At 34.9% G+C, this 18,307-nt stretch overlaps 1 protein-coding gene across 1 annotated transcript in view; it reads left to right on the top strand.

The window, feature by feature from the left end:
- The first annotated feature begins 307 nt into the window (after positions 1 to 307).
- Positions 308 to 18,307, top strand: part of LOC110440479 (calcium-dependent protein kinase 31-like) — a 36,161-nt gene continuing 18,161 nt past the window's right edge. Inside the window, exons 1-6 of the mRNA XM_021483583.1 lie at positions 308 to 379; positions 2,685 to 2,715; positions 3,174 to 3,323; positions 4,108 to 4,347; positions 14,143 to 14,286; positions 15,453 to 15,695. Coding sequence (XP_021339258.1) covers positions 377 to 379; positions 2,685 to 2,715; positions 3,174 to 3,323; positions 4,108 to 4,347; positions 14,143 to 14,286; positions 15,453 to 15,695 — 811 coding nt within the window. The 5' untranslated portion in view covers positions 308 to 376. The remainder of the gene's footprint in view (positions 380 to 2,684; positions 2,716 to 3,173; positions 3,324 to 4,107; positions 4,348 to 14,142; positions 14,287 to 15,452; positions 15,696 to 18,307) is intronic.

Here is an 18,307-nt window from a genome sequence, read left to right on the forward strand (position 1 = left end):
CCTACCAGAAAGACATTTATGTGATATTATCTTAAGTATTGTGTTCATTGGGTATAGTATGTTCCACTCCGTATACGTTACGGCTAAAGCGCTATTCAGACAAACTAGCTATTTATTAACAATTTTACCCAATAAATTTAGAAATAAAAATGCCTTATACATAAACATTTTGACTTTTTACGTAAAGCACTCATTATCAACGATAATTGTGAATGAATAACTTTAGAAAACATTTCAAAAATTACCAGTAGAAAATAAAGCTAACTAATTATTTCTGATCTAATTCCTTCACACACGTATGTGTGATGACGTTGTCAACGTATACGTGAATTTTAACACGGATCGAATGCATGCATAACACAAACCTGGAGTCAACATGGTGAGTAATGCTGTTTAATACTTCTCTTTTTTATCATACGACAAATGTTGTTTGCAACACAAAATATAACAATGTAAATTGCAAATTCTCGAATTTGAACTTACGGAGAGAGTACATGCTTACATGTGTACATTGTTGGCGAATGATATGTGAGTTTATCATAGAACCTAGACAAATACACGTGTTCGTTATGAATCTCACTTCAAATACATTCCGTAAAATTATATTTCAAATATATGTAAGGAATGTAAAGAGAAACTAATATCAGTTTCAAATACATAATTGACAAAAATCTGTTATGTATTATTGTAATAATAATATTTGGAATAATGATATAATTTACATATACACATGTATATATATAGGATCATACTCATAATATTGTTGTATTAGTAGTATACGTAAGATCAGGTGGTATTAAATTACTGCATTTAGAAGTTTTATATATCAAGATATTCTGGGTAATAGGCCTCTTCTAAACCAAGAAAATACTTAGCCAGCCTGTTCTAAATAATCTATTAAACTGTCGTCATAAACTGGTGTAAAAGACGTGCATGCAAGTCATCATTCGTCCCTAAAAAAAGGTATCTAAAGCTAGATCTGTGATGCTATCTAATTGCTATAGAAAGCAGCACTTTGTGTTGCATTTATTTAGTATTTGTTTTCTTCCATATGTGATTCGGATTTCTGAAACGAAAAAGAAGCTAAGTTGTTATTGTTATGTCAGATAATAGCTTAAGTAGTTTTGTCATCTTTTTTAATGACATAGAGTAAGATTCATGTACACCATTAATTGTTGATCATAGTCGTCACTAAGAATTACAAAATCGCCCAAAAGCCCTGTTATGAGAAAGTACAAGTATTATATTAGTTATAAAGTCTTTGAGGATTTTGGCGGTAGATGGAACGACCTACTTGCTCGATGGTAGCTCTTTCAGTGCCTTCAATGGGCGAGGACTTGTTTTCTATGTTTTTAATCATCATTATCCACACTTTCCTGTCATTGACGATAGGCACTATATCAGCATCTTCATAATCCAGTGTTCCGTTCTAGCTTGCTAAACATATCTTCTCTCTACATTCTGGAGTATTTCATGGCAAATGCTAATGAAACGAAGAGATAAGTATGGACACATTTGTTGAACACTGCATATACCTCTTATTTTCTTTGAAGAATACGCTGGCACCATAACGGTAACATTTAATGCCTTTGGTTTTGCTGTTATCGTCTGTAAGCTTCATTCTCATAGGGACAGGTATCAGCCAAGTGATTGGTAATTTTTTTAAGTCTGAAACGAAAGAAAATGCTAACTATGAGTTTGTGATTTCGTCATGACATATTCTAAGGATGCAGATAAGATATCGAAAGTAGAACCTGTGTATTTTGAAGATGTTTTGTCAGCTGCCGATTGAGATGAAGGAAATGCTTACCCTCTGGGAACAATTGTTTACGCCTTCGTTTTTCTTCTCTATCTTTCAATTTTTGTAAACATATTCGTATATTTGTATGTCCCTTCAGTTTTTGTCATTTCATATGCCTTCAAATTCAGATTTTTCCCTATTGGTTGACGCTGTGGCGTATTTCCCCCTAAATTTATTTAATTTTTTCAATAAAACTTTCTCAATAAAGGTATGGTTTGATGTGCTTGAAATTTGATGCTTGTCATCGCTCATGTGTGTGTACGTAGTACTTAGGCTAAACACTTTATACCGAACAGATGCGAAGTACAAAAGATTGACCCCCATTGTGACTGTCGCCTTTTAAGTCATTGTGATCTTGACCGTCTTTCGAACATGTTTCGTTTATTGTTTTGTATCTAACTGTATTTGGTACACGTAGCATGTTGTTTTTATGTTTCTCACTGTATTCACAAATACTGTACATGTAACAAGTTTTATTTATGTGTTTCACTGTATTCACAAATATTGAACATATATCATGTTGTACTTTGTTTAGAACTGTACTTACAAATATTGAACATATAACATGTTGTCTTTGTGTGTTACACTGTATTAACATATATTGTACAATAAACATGCTGTATTTATGTGTTTCATTCTATTTACAAATATCGAACATGCATATCTTGTGTGTAGAATCAGTAACAATGGCCATAGTGTAAAGGGAAGTTATTTACTAGGTAATGTAATCAGTTACCTCCCTTGTCTCAGTAAACTATCTTAATCATGAACATAAACTGTACATATACAAAATATTTCGTAGTAGATAAAAAAACATTTCAGTGGAAGTATTGTATATATTTTATGTCCGTTAAATAATTCTATATTGAATTGAACATTACAGGCGGATGAGCTGACAGAAGATCAAATAGCCGGTAAGATTTAATGAAGAGTATTAATGCCCCTATATAATTGACTCATGCTTATAAAATATAAGTAGATAGTTATTCACAGAATAAAATCACCATTTAGAGAAATGATACAAGATAATAAGCAAAGGATGCATCAACATATTTTGATGTAATTTGTATGTAGTAATGCTCCATTTCTGAATTTATTTACTTTATAAATGTACCATGCTAGGATATGAATTATAATTTCTTTCTCCGATGAAATCAGTTATTTTGTTATCTTTTTCACTTAAAATATTTTCTATATCAAAATGATTTAATATCTGTTAGTTGTTATCACTTCTTAATGTCACCTTATTCAAAACGTTTTTACTTTTTTGTTTTTTTGCATAATGCTTTGTAATGACTTGGACATTGATACAACCTCCGATTCATCACACTTATGTTCGACTGACAGTCATGTTTATGATTTTTCTAAATAGAAATAAAAGAAGCATTCAGTTTGTTCGATAAGGATGGCGACGGAGCTATCTCAACAAAGGAGGTTGGCATGGTGATGAGATCGTTAGGTCAGAACCCTTCTGAACAGGAACTCCTGGACAGCATAGAGGAACTAGAGGACGGAGATAAAGGTGAGCTGTCTTGTCTACATACTATAAAACACTAGTACAGCTCTATCCTCGATACTCCAGGGTTACGCTCACGTTTGCTCTCTGCAGCCCTGACATATGTCATAGCAAAATTTAAGGCATGCGGTTAACTATTTGATTGGTCTTAGGTAAACAAACATGACCAGTCGCTAGGTTGAAACATGTCCTTTGAAGATTAGAAAGGAGTGAAAACAAACTGCACTCCAAAGCCAGTCTACGCGACCGCGAGATTCTTTTGATGAACATCAAAGGATCAAACTAGTCTTCTCGTCTCATCCACAAGGTGGTGCACTCAGAGCCTTCAATGTTGCAACGACATATTCCAGGGGTGCAATGAGCGTTAGTGAGCGTAACGCTTGAAAAATCGAGAATGGTACAGCGTAAGAAATGTTAACATTATTTTACTTTAGCACCAACGAATTCAATATTCGTTATTTTCAATGTTTTCATACACACACAACTGATTGATATGGCCACTTCAGGATGACATTTAAGAATACATGGATATAAAATATGCAACCATGAAGTCATAAATTGAAAAACAAAACAAAAATTAGAAATATGAACATCTATATATATATCGATTTTAGATAGTTAATACACATATCCTTTCAAATAAACTTCAATAAAATTTCCATAGAAATGGTACAAAATGTACATTGATATGAACATTAAAGGTAGCCTTAAGATTGGAACGCTAAATTTGCCACTAAACCATTGTTGGAATAATCATCAAAGGCTCATCATCTTCAATATTTATTTGTAGCTGGTCTAGTAGATTTCCCAGAGTTTTTGACATTAATGCTGAAATCAATGAAGGAAAAAGACACCGAGGAGGACCTTCGGGAGGCATTCAGAGTTTTCGATAAGGACGGCAACGGCTTCATAGCAGCAGCAGATCTCAAACAAGCGATGATTAATCTTGGAGAGAAGCTGACTGATGAAGAAGTAGAGGAAATGATCAAGGAGGCCGATAAAACAGGATCTGGTCAAATTGCTTTCGAAGGTAAAAATTGAATATAAATTCAAGGAAGTATTCTTCTGAAACAGCTAGTTTCATCACTACCTCCTATTTTGTTTATACATAATATAATTGCTATACTTGGAAGGAGTAACATTTGTATACAATAATCAGTATTCATGTATTGAACCTATTGTCATTAAATATTCACTTATGTTCTAATCGTATATATTTCTTATTTACTAGCCTTGCATTTATTTATTAAACTTATTGTTAAGTCTATTTTTTTCTTTTTCTGTCAAGATATATTTTGCGCAATATATAACCCCTTCAAAGCATTTATATAGCTACATGTATAATATCATTTAATTCATATCAAAACACTATTTAAATGATTTTCATCATTACAGAGTACATGCATTTACCAGTCTTTTAAAAAAAGTTACGATATGTTATTTATATTTTGCAGAATTTGCGGCCCACATACTACAAGTAGTCATATAAAAAAGATGAGCTGCTACCCTTTGCCAGAAAGAGGATTCTGGGATTAACATGAAATGATATGACGTTGATTTACTACATAACATCATTGCCTTGCCTTGAAGCAATCTACGTTACTGGAAAACTGGCTTGATTATTTCCAATAGTGTATAAGTAACGTTATTACTAGATCGCATTTTGACTCTAAGTATGCCTTGGGCTATCTACTTATTGATGGTTTGGTGAACATAACCGCTGACATTGAATCTTTAAAATGCAACAGAGATGCGGAGGTGCTATTGCTTTATTCAAATACTGTACAACAATTCTGTAGCAAAAGAAAAATCGTCAAAATAGTTTTTAATATCAATATTACCTGCTGTACATATTGCTCATGCTTTTAGATTTCTTATTTCATTAAATGTCACGATGCCGACATGGACAGATAATTAAAAGTGTTTCTCCATGACTTACAATTTTCCCTTCTCCGAATTTGTAAGATTTTGCATTTATCTCAATTGTTTTGGTTACATTTTGTGTTCAGCTTGATCTCCATAAAAAACGGGAACGGGACATTTCCATATTTTACAGAAATCTATTTTTCAATTCAATGGTTTATTTGAGGTAGTGTAACTTTGCAATTTACACAAACATTATAGGAGTATGATATTTGTATCTTAAGATAAGATATCATCTTCGAAATGCATTGGTTCTGCTTTTGATATACATATTGTTTCCAGACAGAAACAGAAACACACCAATCGTTGCACAGATACTGCCCTTTGAAGATTGATCAATACCCAACTTCAAAGCCTGGCGACTCTGCTGTTACATTACCCAAGTGAACACCCAATGTTCGGAGGGCGTATTGAAGCATCTTAATTAATTACAACGTCATTAGAACGTTCTCTTCGAACTCCCATGAACATTCTTTAATGACATTGCGAAAATAGTTTTTTTTCGGATTGCAAAATAAAACATTACTGAACAAAATTGGAAATATGTTAGGTGTTTAATCCAATCTGATAAGTGTATAATCCAAAGTCGTCGTCGGTTTGTGTTTACTGTTTCGGAATCAGCAAAGGTACTGTACCACTGCATATATATGCACTGCACGTTCCTTTGACTTTCACCAAAGACACCAGATAAGTCTTTCTGATCATCTCCAAGGTGTCACATAGAGAGCCTTCGGTTTTGTCCCGCCATATGCCAGGCGTGAAAAGGAGATTTGTGAATCGATAAAGGAACCCGTAGATTTCATAGATGGGTAATTGCGTTTTCATCGAGTGAAGATATGCCATCTTAAAATGTCTAATACTACTTTTAGACACCTCATGATAAGTCAAAACATCCAACTTTAACATATCGTGAGGTCAATGTAATGGCATCATGTGTGAATGTTCAGGCGAATCTGTCTTCATGCTCAGAATGAGGAATGTTGACCCTTTGTGGAAATAAATGAGATGTCAAATAATGATTTTTTGTAAATAATTAGACAGCAGTAATGACATGATATACCACAATAAATCTAACACCAGAAAAACGTTACCTGTCACCATTTTTTCTATTTTTACCAACCAAAACAGTTCTTTCTATTCACTGCATTTAAACCGGCAGATTTTCTGTATAGATGCTGATGAAGTGACGTTAAGACAAGTGCTTTAACATTTTATCAGAAACTCTTACTAGATTATAGCAGAAAACGTCAGAACAGCCTTGAGTAGACAATCTAAAATGACGCAGTGCCTTTATTAGAATATTGCCCCAAAGATTTCGTTATTCACTCCTTTTTTTTTTTACAATACAAGAGGCTCAGGGGGCCTGTATCGCTCACCTGGATACCAACGCAATCATGGCAAAATATTCTCCGTATGAGATCAAGGGAATATGCCAGACCCAAATGCCAATCCTTGTAGCATATCTGTATTAGATTCTTCATGCCCAGCGATTTTATGTATGGTTATGGGGTGGGGATCTCAACTGTTTCCAAGCTTTGACTCAGAAACTAGGTCCCTAGGGTTGTGGCCAGACCCCAGTATCAATTCTAATATCGTGACTGCATTTGTCACTTTTTGCCAAGCATTTGTATATAAAGTTTTGGGGTGGGGATCTCAAACATTTCAAAGTTATGACCCAAGGGTTAAGTCTGCAAGGGTGGGGTAGACCTTGGGTCCAATTCTAATATCATGACTGCATTCGTCTTTTTATGCCCAGCATTTGTATATATAGTTTTGGGGTGGGGATCTCAACCGTTTTAACGTTATGGCCCAGGGACTATGGCTCCAAGGGTGGGGCCAGACCCTATAGCCATCCTGGAAGCAAATGTGCATTCTTCTCTTTATACTCAGCAATTATATACCATGGGTTATATGGTGGGGATCTCAACCATTTCCAAGTAATACACTTTTTTTGGCCAAACCCCTTAGCCCGGGGGGTCAGCCCCACCATTTGTACAATTTTGAATCCCCACCCCCTAGGGATGCTTCCAGTCAAATACGGTTGATATCCACTTCTTAGTTCCAGAGAATAAGTCGCTTTAAACAATATAGCCAAATTGACCTCTTTTGGCCCCGCCCCTCAGCCCCCTGGGGGGTCAGCCCCATCATTTATACGATTTTGAATCCCTGACACCTAGGGATGCTTCCAGTCAAATATGTGTGATATCCACTTCTTAGTTCCAGAGAATAAGTCGCTTTAAACAATATAGCCAAATTGACCTCTGTTGGCCCCGCCCCTCAGCCCCATGGGGGGCCAGCCCCACCATTTGTACAATTTTGAATCCCTGCCTCCCATGAATGCTTACGACCAAATATGATCAATATTGCATAGTTCTACAGTAGAGGTCGATTATAGCAATATAGCAAAATTGACCCCTTTTTGCCCCGCCTCTCAGCCCTCTGGGGGTTCAGCTCCATCATTTGTACAATTTTGAATCCCTGACACCTAGGGATGCTTCCAGTCAAATATGTGTGATATCCACTTCTTAGTTCCAGAGAATAAGTCGCTTTAAACAATATAGCCAAATTAACCTCTTTTGGCCCCGCCCCTCAGCCCCCTGGGGGGTCAGCCCCACCATTTGTACAATTTTGATTCCCCACCACCTAGGGATGCTTCCAGTCAAATACGGTTGATATCCACTTCTTAGTTCCAGAGAATAAGTCGCTTTAAACAATATAGCCAAATTGACCTCCTTTGGCCCCGCCCCTCAGCCCCATGGGGTGTCAGCCCCACCATTTGTACAATTTTGATTCCCCACCACCTAGGGATGCTTCCAGTCAAATATGTGTGATATCCACTTCTTAGTTCCAGAGAAGAAGTCGCTTTAAACAATATAGCCAAATTAACCTCTTTTGGCCCCGCCCCTCAGCCCCCTGGGGGGACAGCCCCATCATTTATACAATTTTGAATCCCTGACACCTAGGGATGCTTCCAGTCAAATATGGTTGATATCCACTTCTTAGTTCCAGAGAAGAAGTCGCTTTAAACAATATAGCCAAATTGACCTCTTTTGGCCCCGCCCCTCAGCCCCATGGGGGGTCAGCCCCACCATTTGTACAATTTTGATTCCCCACCACCTAGGGATGCTTCCAGTCAAATTTAGTTGAATTGTAATCAGTGGTTAAGAAGAAGAAGTCATTTAAAGAAATTGTTGACGGACGGACGACGGACGGACGGACGCATGGACGACGGACGCCACGGTATGGCATAAGAAATGATATTTTCGTCGTTGAAGGTGCTTTCAAAATGTAATAAATAGAAAATACAGTGGTTTTCCCACTGATTACCATATAGCATTTATTTATATAGGTATTGCACTTTACTTATGAAATATTAATGGTATCGACGGAAAACTATTATTATTATCTACTCAAAAGATTTCTTAAAACTATCTGTGCAATTATCGTCTGGCTGGTCATATATGTAACACAATGTACAGGACACGAGTGATGTCATCAGTGTCGGACTCCTTCGAAGACTGGTTACTTCCTGATGATTATCTTTAAAGATACAATTTATTTCTAACAAGGATCTGATTAAATGCACTAGGTAACCGGTATCTTTATCAGAGTAACGTTCAGTCAACACACGTAATTCTCGATTTTCTTTATACCGTAGGAAGTTGTTTTTAGTTTGTACAATGTGTTGACATCAAAATGGGAGACCACTCTGTCTGACATACATCTGCGAAGAACGTTGACACGGTAATTCATGGTCAAAAAATAAAATATTTATCGATAAAAGGTGGAAAAGTTTTAAAAATGTTGAATACCACGTTTAGTCTATAAAACTTTGTTATTCACGACCTCATTTATTCATTTTATTTATTTATTTTATTTATTCATTTATTCTTTGATGTTGTGACTTAAAACACAATTTGATAATTATTCAAAATTATGATTTATGGCTAAAAATTGTTTATGAAACAAGCTGAAGGATATTTTTACAAAACTACTGCTGTAGGATTTTGGCCTATATTAAATGAATGTTAAATGTTTATCAAAGTTTATGTATACTTATCTACAGTGTAATTGGTCTAATCTTACGTCATGTCTCGTAATGTACTTGATTCTTAACAATGTACAGCTGATTTTACAGACACATTCTATTGAAAAGAATCTTTATCAAACAAACGTTTTGTTTGCATACTCATAAATCAAGTTTTATTTGTATTTGACAAGCACAGAAATATCAGATGTTTGACAATCACTGCAATCTGCATTACAGAACAATCGTGTAGACAAAAAAATAATGTAAATAACCTAAAAATTCACAGAATATGATAGAATATTTTGGATCATAATGTAACAGCAAAAAATATGAGTTAAAGGTTAAATTGACACAAAACACAGTCTTGGCAGTATTCGAATATGTATTTAATTAATTTGCGACTTCAATACTGGACATTTGCATACCTATTTATCATGATTTTCTTTGATCATCCACCTGGCACTCTAACACGTGACATTGTATGCACACCTGTATTTTTCGATGCGTGTATATCCACTTCCACATGTGGATAACATTGTCGTTCCAAACTATATTTATTTTGAACATTCCAACCGTCATTTTGAAACAGCATTAATTGTATATTATTTCTATACTAGTATGTTTAATAAGATAATAGTACCCCAGCTGATGCATGTGTCATAATATTCTAGTAGACATACTTTGTTATTTATGCTTAGCAATTTGCACTTCAGTTTCACAGGGACCGGCATCCTCGATATCCAGGGGTTACGCTCACCTTCGCCCTCTACACCCCTGGGATATGTCATAACAAAACTGAAGGTACGAAGATAGCTATTTGATTGGTCTCAGGTAAAAAAACAACTTGACCAATCGCTAGGCTGATACCTGTTCTTTGAAGATTACAAAGGACGTCAAAGCCTGTCGATTTTTACCGTTACGTGACCGCGAGATTATTTTGATGTACATCAAAGGATCGAACTAGCCTTCTTGTCTCATCAACAAGGTGGCGCACACAGAGCCTTCAATTTTACTGTGACATATTCCAGGGTGTAAAGAGCGAAGGTGAGCGTAACCCCTGGATATCGAGGATAAGGGACCTGATAATTCCCATGTGCTAAGTTTCAGCTTGTGTTTCATGTGTTACAATATCCTAGTGAGAAAATAGAGTTTTTCGTATTATTAACGACACTTTGGTTTATCCATTATAAATCCAATTAAAGAAGACAATCATAACTTTGTCGGCCTTTTTATATAAACGACATCAGCATTGATTTAGTATACATAGAGGCCGTCAAGGTTCCGGAACGGTCCAAAAAAAATGCATCTTTTCAATAGCCTACTAAAGTGCCTTTGGTATTTCAATACTTCCCAAGAGTCATTACGTAGGGTCTTATTACGTGTTGACTCAATTAGGTAGTAAAGTAATACCTCAGCATCTCGTGGTATTTTTTTCTGCCCCACCAACTGAGACCGATTGTGGCATTCAAATCTTGCTTGCATGTTAAAAAAACCGAAGTCATTGTACAAACAAAACCAAATAGTTTCACAAAATATCTGTCTAAACGCAAATTGAAGATCGGCCTAGGGTTCAAATTTGATCGTAGGTCATTTTTCAACCTTTTGTAGATGGGAGCATTATGCGTCTAATATTAGTAAACACTATCATGCTATGCACATTTTGATAATTAAAAAAACCCGATAAATACAGTTCTTAATTGTCATCATTCTCATCTTTTGCCAATAGTGTTTCCATGTGTACTGACATTGAATTCGGAACCTCTTACGTGTCAGCCGATAGTTTTTTAATGGTTAAACTCCATCAACTACAAAGTCGACAACAACAGGGGGGAAATTTGGTGACGAAGATGTCAGTGACGAAAAGAAATGGAGCATAATACATGAACACATCGTTCAAGTGTAAACGTTAAAACCCATCTGATAGTATATAAATATCTATCTCAAAGCACCATGCCTGGTAGTATTGCATACCAGGAATTGTGCTTTGAGATTGATATATACTCACTGTCAGATGGACTTAACTTTTATTCTTGAACAATGTGTTCAAATGAGCATTTCTATTATGTACTGTTTCTTTTTCCGTATATTTCATTGACGCATTCCAAGTACAATAGAAGTACATTCATTGTAATCATTTTAGGACATCGCAATTTAAAGACGTCCGCATTATGTGTACTTTGTTTATGACGTCATTATTTTTATGTCTTAAGTATGTGTAGTCTATTCATGACGTCACAATTCAAATAAATTCAAATCGCCTATAGAACCCCTTTATATGGGCGAAAGTACTAGCGAGATTTAGTCTTCGGTGTTTTGTTTCATTTCTATTTTTACGATCATATTGGCGTTTAAAATTTGACCAATATCTGTATGATATTATATAATGACCGACTTCAAAACTAGCAGCTTTCACCCTTCACATGGTTTATTATACATATATATTTAAATGGCATTTTTTTAATGTAATATATTATTTTCTTGTTAACGAAGATTGTTGTATTTGGTTTTTGCTTTAGTTTTACACATAGTTCACACAAGAGTAATTACAAATATTCCTTTATTTGTTAGTTATGTTACGCGAGTATTACGTTAAAATTAGAATGTTTTTGCACCGGCATGTTGACGCATTGGTACGCGTTATAGCGGGACAATCTACTCTAACCGTCGTAGGAATATATAAAGGGAGAGACAATGCTCGACCCATTGTGCTTTTTGAAGGTCACTGATTTGTTTAACAGTAACCTCACATTGTTATTGTTCCCATAGCTCACAAATCTGAAGACAATTGCTTACAAATTCTTCATTTAAAATAATTGATGTGTGACTATAATCGTCGCATTGTTCTCTACGTTGTGCACAACCATTTAAACCAAGGAATGGGTCCGTAAGTTCAGGACAACATGATACGTATCTTGATAGATAAAACAGACCATTGAAATGTGTAATAACCGTTGTTTGTAAGCACGTAGAACTAGGCAACCGTGTACGTGAATAGTACCACTCGTTGACGTCTACCCTCATCTGGTGAGATAATGGTAAGTGTTTATTGTGACCCCTATGGTCAGTCTATACACCTGTCGTATATGTTAAGCTTCCTCCATGTCTAAGATGAAAGTTTATTAGAGGACACAATGCATGTACTTTTCCTGATGGCATGACATGGTGAACATCCTGCGAGGGTCTATCCCGAGTATTATATCGGCCCTGTGTAACGTTTCCTCTCCAGTTTAATTGTTTATACGCTTGTATATCGTAGCTATATAATACTTAAACGTGTTTATAAGACATCTTAATAACGATAAGCATACTACCTCTTGAATAATAAGTAATTAACATGGAATGTTATGTTCAAGTGAACGTTAAAAACATCAAAATGCTTTATTCATGTAGATAGTAGACAAAAGGCTAACATGTTTTGAAAATGTAAGTGTAACATGATCATAACAGAAGTAATAATAAACTATGGTGTGAATCCATTCGAGCTGAAATGCTGTCCTTTTAACATGGGTTATGTTTGTTTTTATACCTACAGGAGGACCTATCCAGTGATCAGGTAGCAGGTAAGATATTGCGCTTTTGTCCTAAAAAAAAGTCTTTTCATTTCGTTACCTTAACCTAGTTTTAATTCTAAAAATATCCTTCCACATACAGAGTATGATTATATAAATACAATAATATTTTGAGTATTTTGTTCACAGTTTTGTGTATTGATAAACACTGGTCGTGAATATGACGTCATCAATTTGTGTTGACATATGTGTAATGTTTGACTTCATTGTAAAATAAGCCCTATTGTCACTACAATAACTTGTACAGAAAACCATTGTTGGTCAATTTGTAAATGCTGCATCGCACGCATGCATGACAATTACAACATTTGTTCATGAATATTTTCTTCCCTTGGCCATCTTAGACATTTTGGTTTAATATATGTACAACAGTTTAAAAATACATTAAGTAGAAATCTCATTGAAAGAGGCACGTGAAAGTGATCTGGGTGCGTTATATTATGTAAATAAATATTCACATACTACATGTAATCAATAACAAGGAGGTTTACTTCAATCTATAAGTTGATCATTTTGGTTGCCGGTTTCAAAACAACTATTTGTAATACCATAGATATATACTGTATCATAACAAAAATGTATACGTGTTTCTGATATTGTTTTAACTTTTCAAATATACACCGGACAACGAGAACATGATGCATCATAGTATATACGTGTATTGTGTCCATATCTGTCTTACGCAGACCAAGGATGCTATATATATCATGCTAATACAGTAATTACAAAAGAGCATAATCACGAGATGGCATCTAGCTAGCGAAATTTATTTTGACAGTTAGACTTCAGTGTGGAATATAAGACTTAAGATATTAAAAAGCTGTAAAATAAACATGAGGGAATATACTGTTGATTGTTTCTGATTGAAATGTTAACGTATTTAGTTTCAACACTACTGCATTGTAATTAAACACATTACGATTTAAATAACAGAAAAAAAAAACATTTTTAACGTTGGCTAATGTGTAATGTTTATCAGTATGGACCCAGCCTTGGTTGTGTGATCCTGCATATTTGTGTGTCCTAACGATTGAGTTGCGTCAATTTTAATAAGCAAATGACGTCAAAGAATAACGTAAAGGTTTTTATTCAAATATTGTTGCTTATGTATCAGCATTTATGCGTTCCCAGTTCTGGCAGTCGGATTGGGTACCTATATGGGTGACAATACTTTTACCAAATAGAAGTACAGTATTTCTTTCAATACTATATAAAAATATTTCCGGATTTTATCTTTTGAGCAAGATATTAACACTAGATATCTTGGCTGCAATAGCATAATATTGTCATATTTGGTTTTCAGAGTTTAAAGAGGCTTTTGATCTCTTTGACAAAGATGGAGACGGGAAAGTGTCTGCAAAGGAGCTAGGAACAGTAATGAAATCCCTTGGACAAAACCCAACAGAAAAGGAACTTGTCGATATGATAAATGAAGTTGATTCCGATGGTAAAGAAAACAAACAACATAATCTCTTATTTATATAGGGATGTCAGGATGTGGTTGGTTTAAACGAATTTTTCCTCATAGTTAGAGAAACTGTGTTATATTGTGATATCTATTACGATAGGGCTAGTAAAAGAGAATTTGTCTTCATGGTGAAGCAAGCTGTTTTAAATTGAGATGCCAGGATGGGGTTGGTATACTTGAATTTGTCTTCATGGTGAAGCGAGCTGTTTTAAATTGAGATGTCAGGATTGGGTTGGTATTAGAGAATTTATTATAATAGTGAGATGATCTGTTTTAAATTGAGATGTCAGGATAGAGTTAGTATAAGAGAATTTGTCTTCATGGTTAGACTATCTGTTGTTTATTGAATTGACACAATGATGTTTGTATAAGAGAATTTGTCATCAAAGTGAGATAATCTGTTTTATATTGGGATGTCACGATGTAGCTGGTGTTTGCGAATTTTTCATCATGTAGGGACATTTGCTTTTTTATCGAGATGACACATTGAGGTTGGTATAAACGAATTTGTCACCAAATTGAGAGAACCGTTTTTATATTGAGATGACACAAAGAGTTAGTTTGCCATCATATTTTCGATTACGTTTGTAACATATATAGATAAAATATGATGTAATTGATGACTATAAATTATACATAAACATATTGATTGAGCAAGTAATCCACCGTCGATGCATCGACTAAACTGAAAAATCGACATTGACATTATTTTTAATTTACTGCATGTGAACGTTTCGTTAACGATCTTTAGATTTCATAAGTTGCTTTGTTTAACTTGACAATTACATATATACATGTCACTAAAGCTTACCTTACTGTATTTGTTACAAGTTAATTGGTCTCAGCATTTCAGGAGTATATCTGTCTTTTACATTCTATAATGACATAGTGTTGACTATAGTAAAACCAACACTTACATGTTGGGTGCCGTCAATAAATCAGAAAACGGTTATCTTTCTGGAATGCCTGGTCTTTCTCCCTTTGAAGTTTCAAGGAATTCTATGTGTGTCTTTCCTTACTCATGTTTTTCCCTGGTGTTTTTTCCCGATTCCTACTTCAAATCACTTTTCAACTGACACTCAGGTATTTTCCTGATGATATTTTCATTTATCTAAATAAAAACTAAATTTATTCTTTGCTCACAGGAAATGGTACTATCGAATTCGAAGAATTCCTGAACATGATGCGAGTAAAAATGAACTGTGTGGACCATCAGGATGAGTTACACCAATCATTTAAGGTGTTCGACAAAGATGGGGATGGAAGCATCACGAAGGAAGAACTGAGGTCAGTAATGACCACTCTTGGTGAAAATCTAACAGATGCTGAGCTAGACTCCATGATGGCGGAAGCAGATCTAGATGGGGATGGCAGAATAGATTTCAATGGTTTGTTTACATAAAAGAGAATTGCATGAAGAAAATGATTATTTGTTCCCATTGGCCTGACATCGTTAACATTTATATTCAATGCAGAACAGAAACCTTGAATTTGATTTACTTTATTATCAGAAGCAAAATAATTCTTTAAAAAAGTCAGTCATCATTGTAAAGTAGATATATAATATGGATAGACTACAGTTCAGTAACATGCATTTGTTCCATATGATTGAAACAAATCACACTAACACCCCCACCCCTAAACGCTCAAACAAGACCCACAAAATAACCCCGAAAAAGATAGAAACAAAACAACATCGAAATAAAATATAATAATTAAATAAATAAATTAAATAAACCTGTAGAATATGTCGAGGCAAAGCAAGAAGGAAGGATGTAGACAATGCTATCACTAAATCTTTTTATCTTATGTACCGTTTTCAAACGGATACAATTTTATAGGTATAGGCTATCAAACACGAAGGCATAAACACATAAGGAGATTAAGCCAGGTGGCATAGGACTAGTAGTTAGCGCCTGATAAGGAAGCTCCTGCAAATGCCTCAAAATTGTATTGATTAATGTATATGCTTATTGTATTAATTGAATATATACATGTACTTTAAAGCGCTTTAGAGAGGCTTATGTTAGCTAGATTGGGCGCTATATCAAATGCTGTATATGATTATTATTCATATGGTAACTTCTGTTTGCATTACAGAATTCAAATTCATGATGACACATCAATGAAGAAGCACGCTGTGACTATTGACACCTTTGTCAAGTTTTTGCATACTCATAGATACAGATTAGATGTATTCATGAGTCAATTACATATTGTACAGGTTTTATTTTTAAATATATTGTTATATGACAACCACATGATATATACAAATATCGATTGCTTGTTGTAAACAAACAAAATGCTCATTTTATTGTTTTTTTAAAAATTAAACGTTATTTATTTTACGAAGAAACATAAAACAAATTCACATATTAATCACCTTCATTTGCCGGATGGTATCGTGAAGGGAGTCTTAAAGTGGGAAGAAACCAGCGAACCAGAAGAAAACCCACGCGATCCGGCAGGTGACCCAATACATTTTGATGTTCGATCGGGAAATTTCATTTATTTGTGAATATAAGTGCTTATATGTTTGTTTCACTATTTATAAAACCATACAGATTTTTATCATACTAAGCATTAAAAATAACCAATACTCAAGTTTCGTTGATGTTATTCTTTCGCTGTAATATATTTTACTATTGCAAAAAATATCAAGTAGTAAAAGTATAAACGCTCTTTTTTCTGAACGTTTTCTTTAGGTTGGAAAATATGAATTGTAAAAAGATTCATATAGCACGACCAATAAGTGTTTATATATGACGTTTCAATGACTAGTACGGTATGTTCTCTGTCACCTTCATCAGACAAATGACCAGTGAAGCATATGTACACAAAGGTTTACAATGTGTACGCGTATTCCACATAAGTGTGTACATACCAATTACTGGTCATTTGTCTGATATAGATGACAGAGTATATACCGTACTAGTCATTGAAACGTCACATATAAACACTTATTGGTTGTGCTACATGAATCTTTTCACAATAAAAAAGCTTTGTCCATCTGCAGGCAGAACATTAGAAAATATCACTGTAGTTTTTCATACATGCAGTAAGCTCACGTAAATTCCATGTTAGATATCACTGTAATGGCAATTTGAAAAAGGAACTACCGCTGATAAGCTATCTCAAAGATTGAGCTACCGTAATTTTAACAAAGGTTCCGGGTTTGAATCCAAGTCTGTCTTCTTTTCGCCTGTTTCACAAGGCGTTGATTTCCTTTCCAAAATGATTAATTCAAACTGTTGTCGTACAGGTAATACAATCCTATTTATAGTGTTTTACTGACGAATTGAGACCCTCAAAATCTGGATAATTAGTTGGTCGCCAGGATCATCATTTCACCAACATTCCAATACTTCGAATAGGCGGCACTAGAGTAGCGAATAAACTGTGACATACAAATTCACAAGCAGCGAGATTGGTTTTTTACTACCAAGGAAGTGAAAGTTAATGATTGTAAAGTTAAACTCAAACGTTTGGCATAAGCCTTAGCTTCGGCTGATTCTTATTGAAGAAGTTTGTTTTGTGTATATTGACTTGCATTCAGCCGCTTTCGTTGTTTTTACCTACACCATGACCAACATGGACGACATACGAAAATGCAGGTTGATGATGAGTGCGGACTAGTTTAATGGTCGCAATCATGATCTCATAGCAATGTCTTTACGTAATATGAAGTTCGATTTTATGTTTTTGATTATGCTCATTACTAATCTTTGTTTCTGTTTGCTAATACCAAAGTTCTTGAGTTAGATTTACATGACGGGTATCAACAATGAAAAACAAAACGTTTACTCTTCCGAAACACCTGGTCTCATTCTGTATGCATTTGTTCAAGGGTTGCCATGTTATGATTTCTGTTATTCATATTTTGTCCTAGTTTTATCAATTTTAGTTCAATTTACGGTTTTGTTGTCACATCGGTATGTTTTTATACGCCCGTCGAAGACGGGGACGTATTATGTTATCACGTGAGCGGGCGGGCGGGCGG

This window comes from Mizuhopecten yessoensis, unplaced genomic scaffold (genome assembly GCF_002113885.1).
Source record: "Mizuhopecten yessoensis strain PY_sf001 unplaced genomic scaffold, ASM211388v2 scaffold11183, whole genome shotgun sequence".
NCBI lineage: Eukaryota > Metazoa > Mollusca > Bivalvia > Pectinida > Pectinidae > Mizuhopecten > Mizuhopecten yessoensis.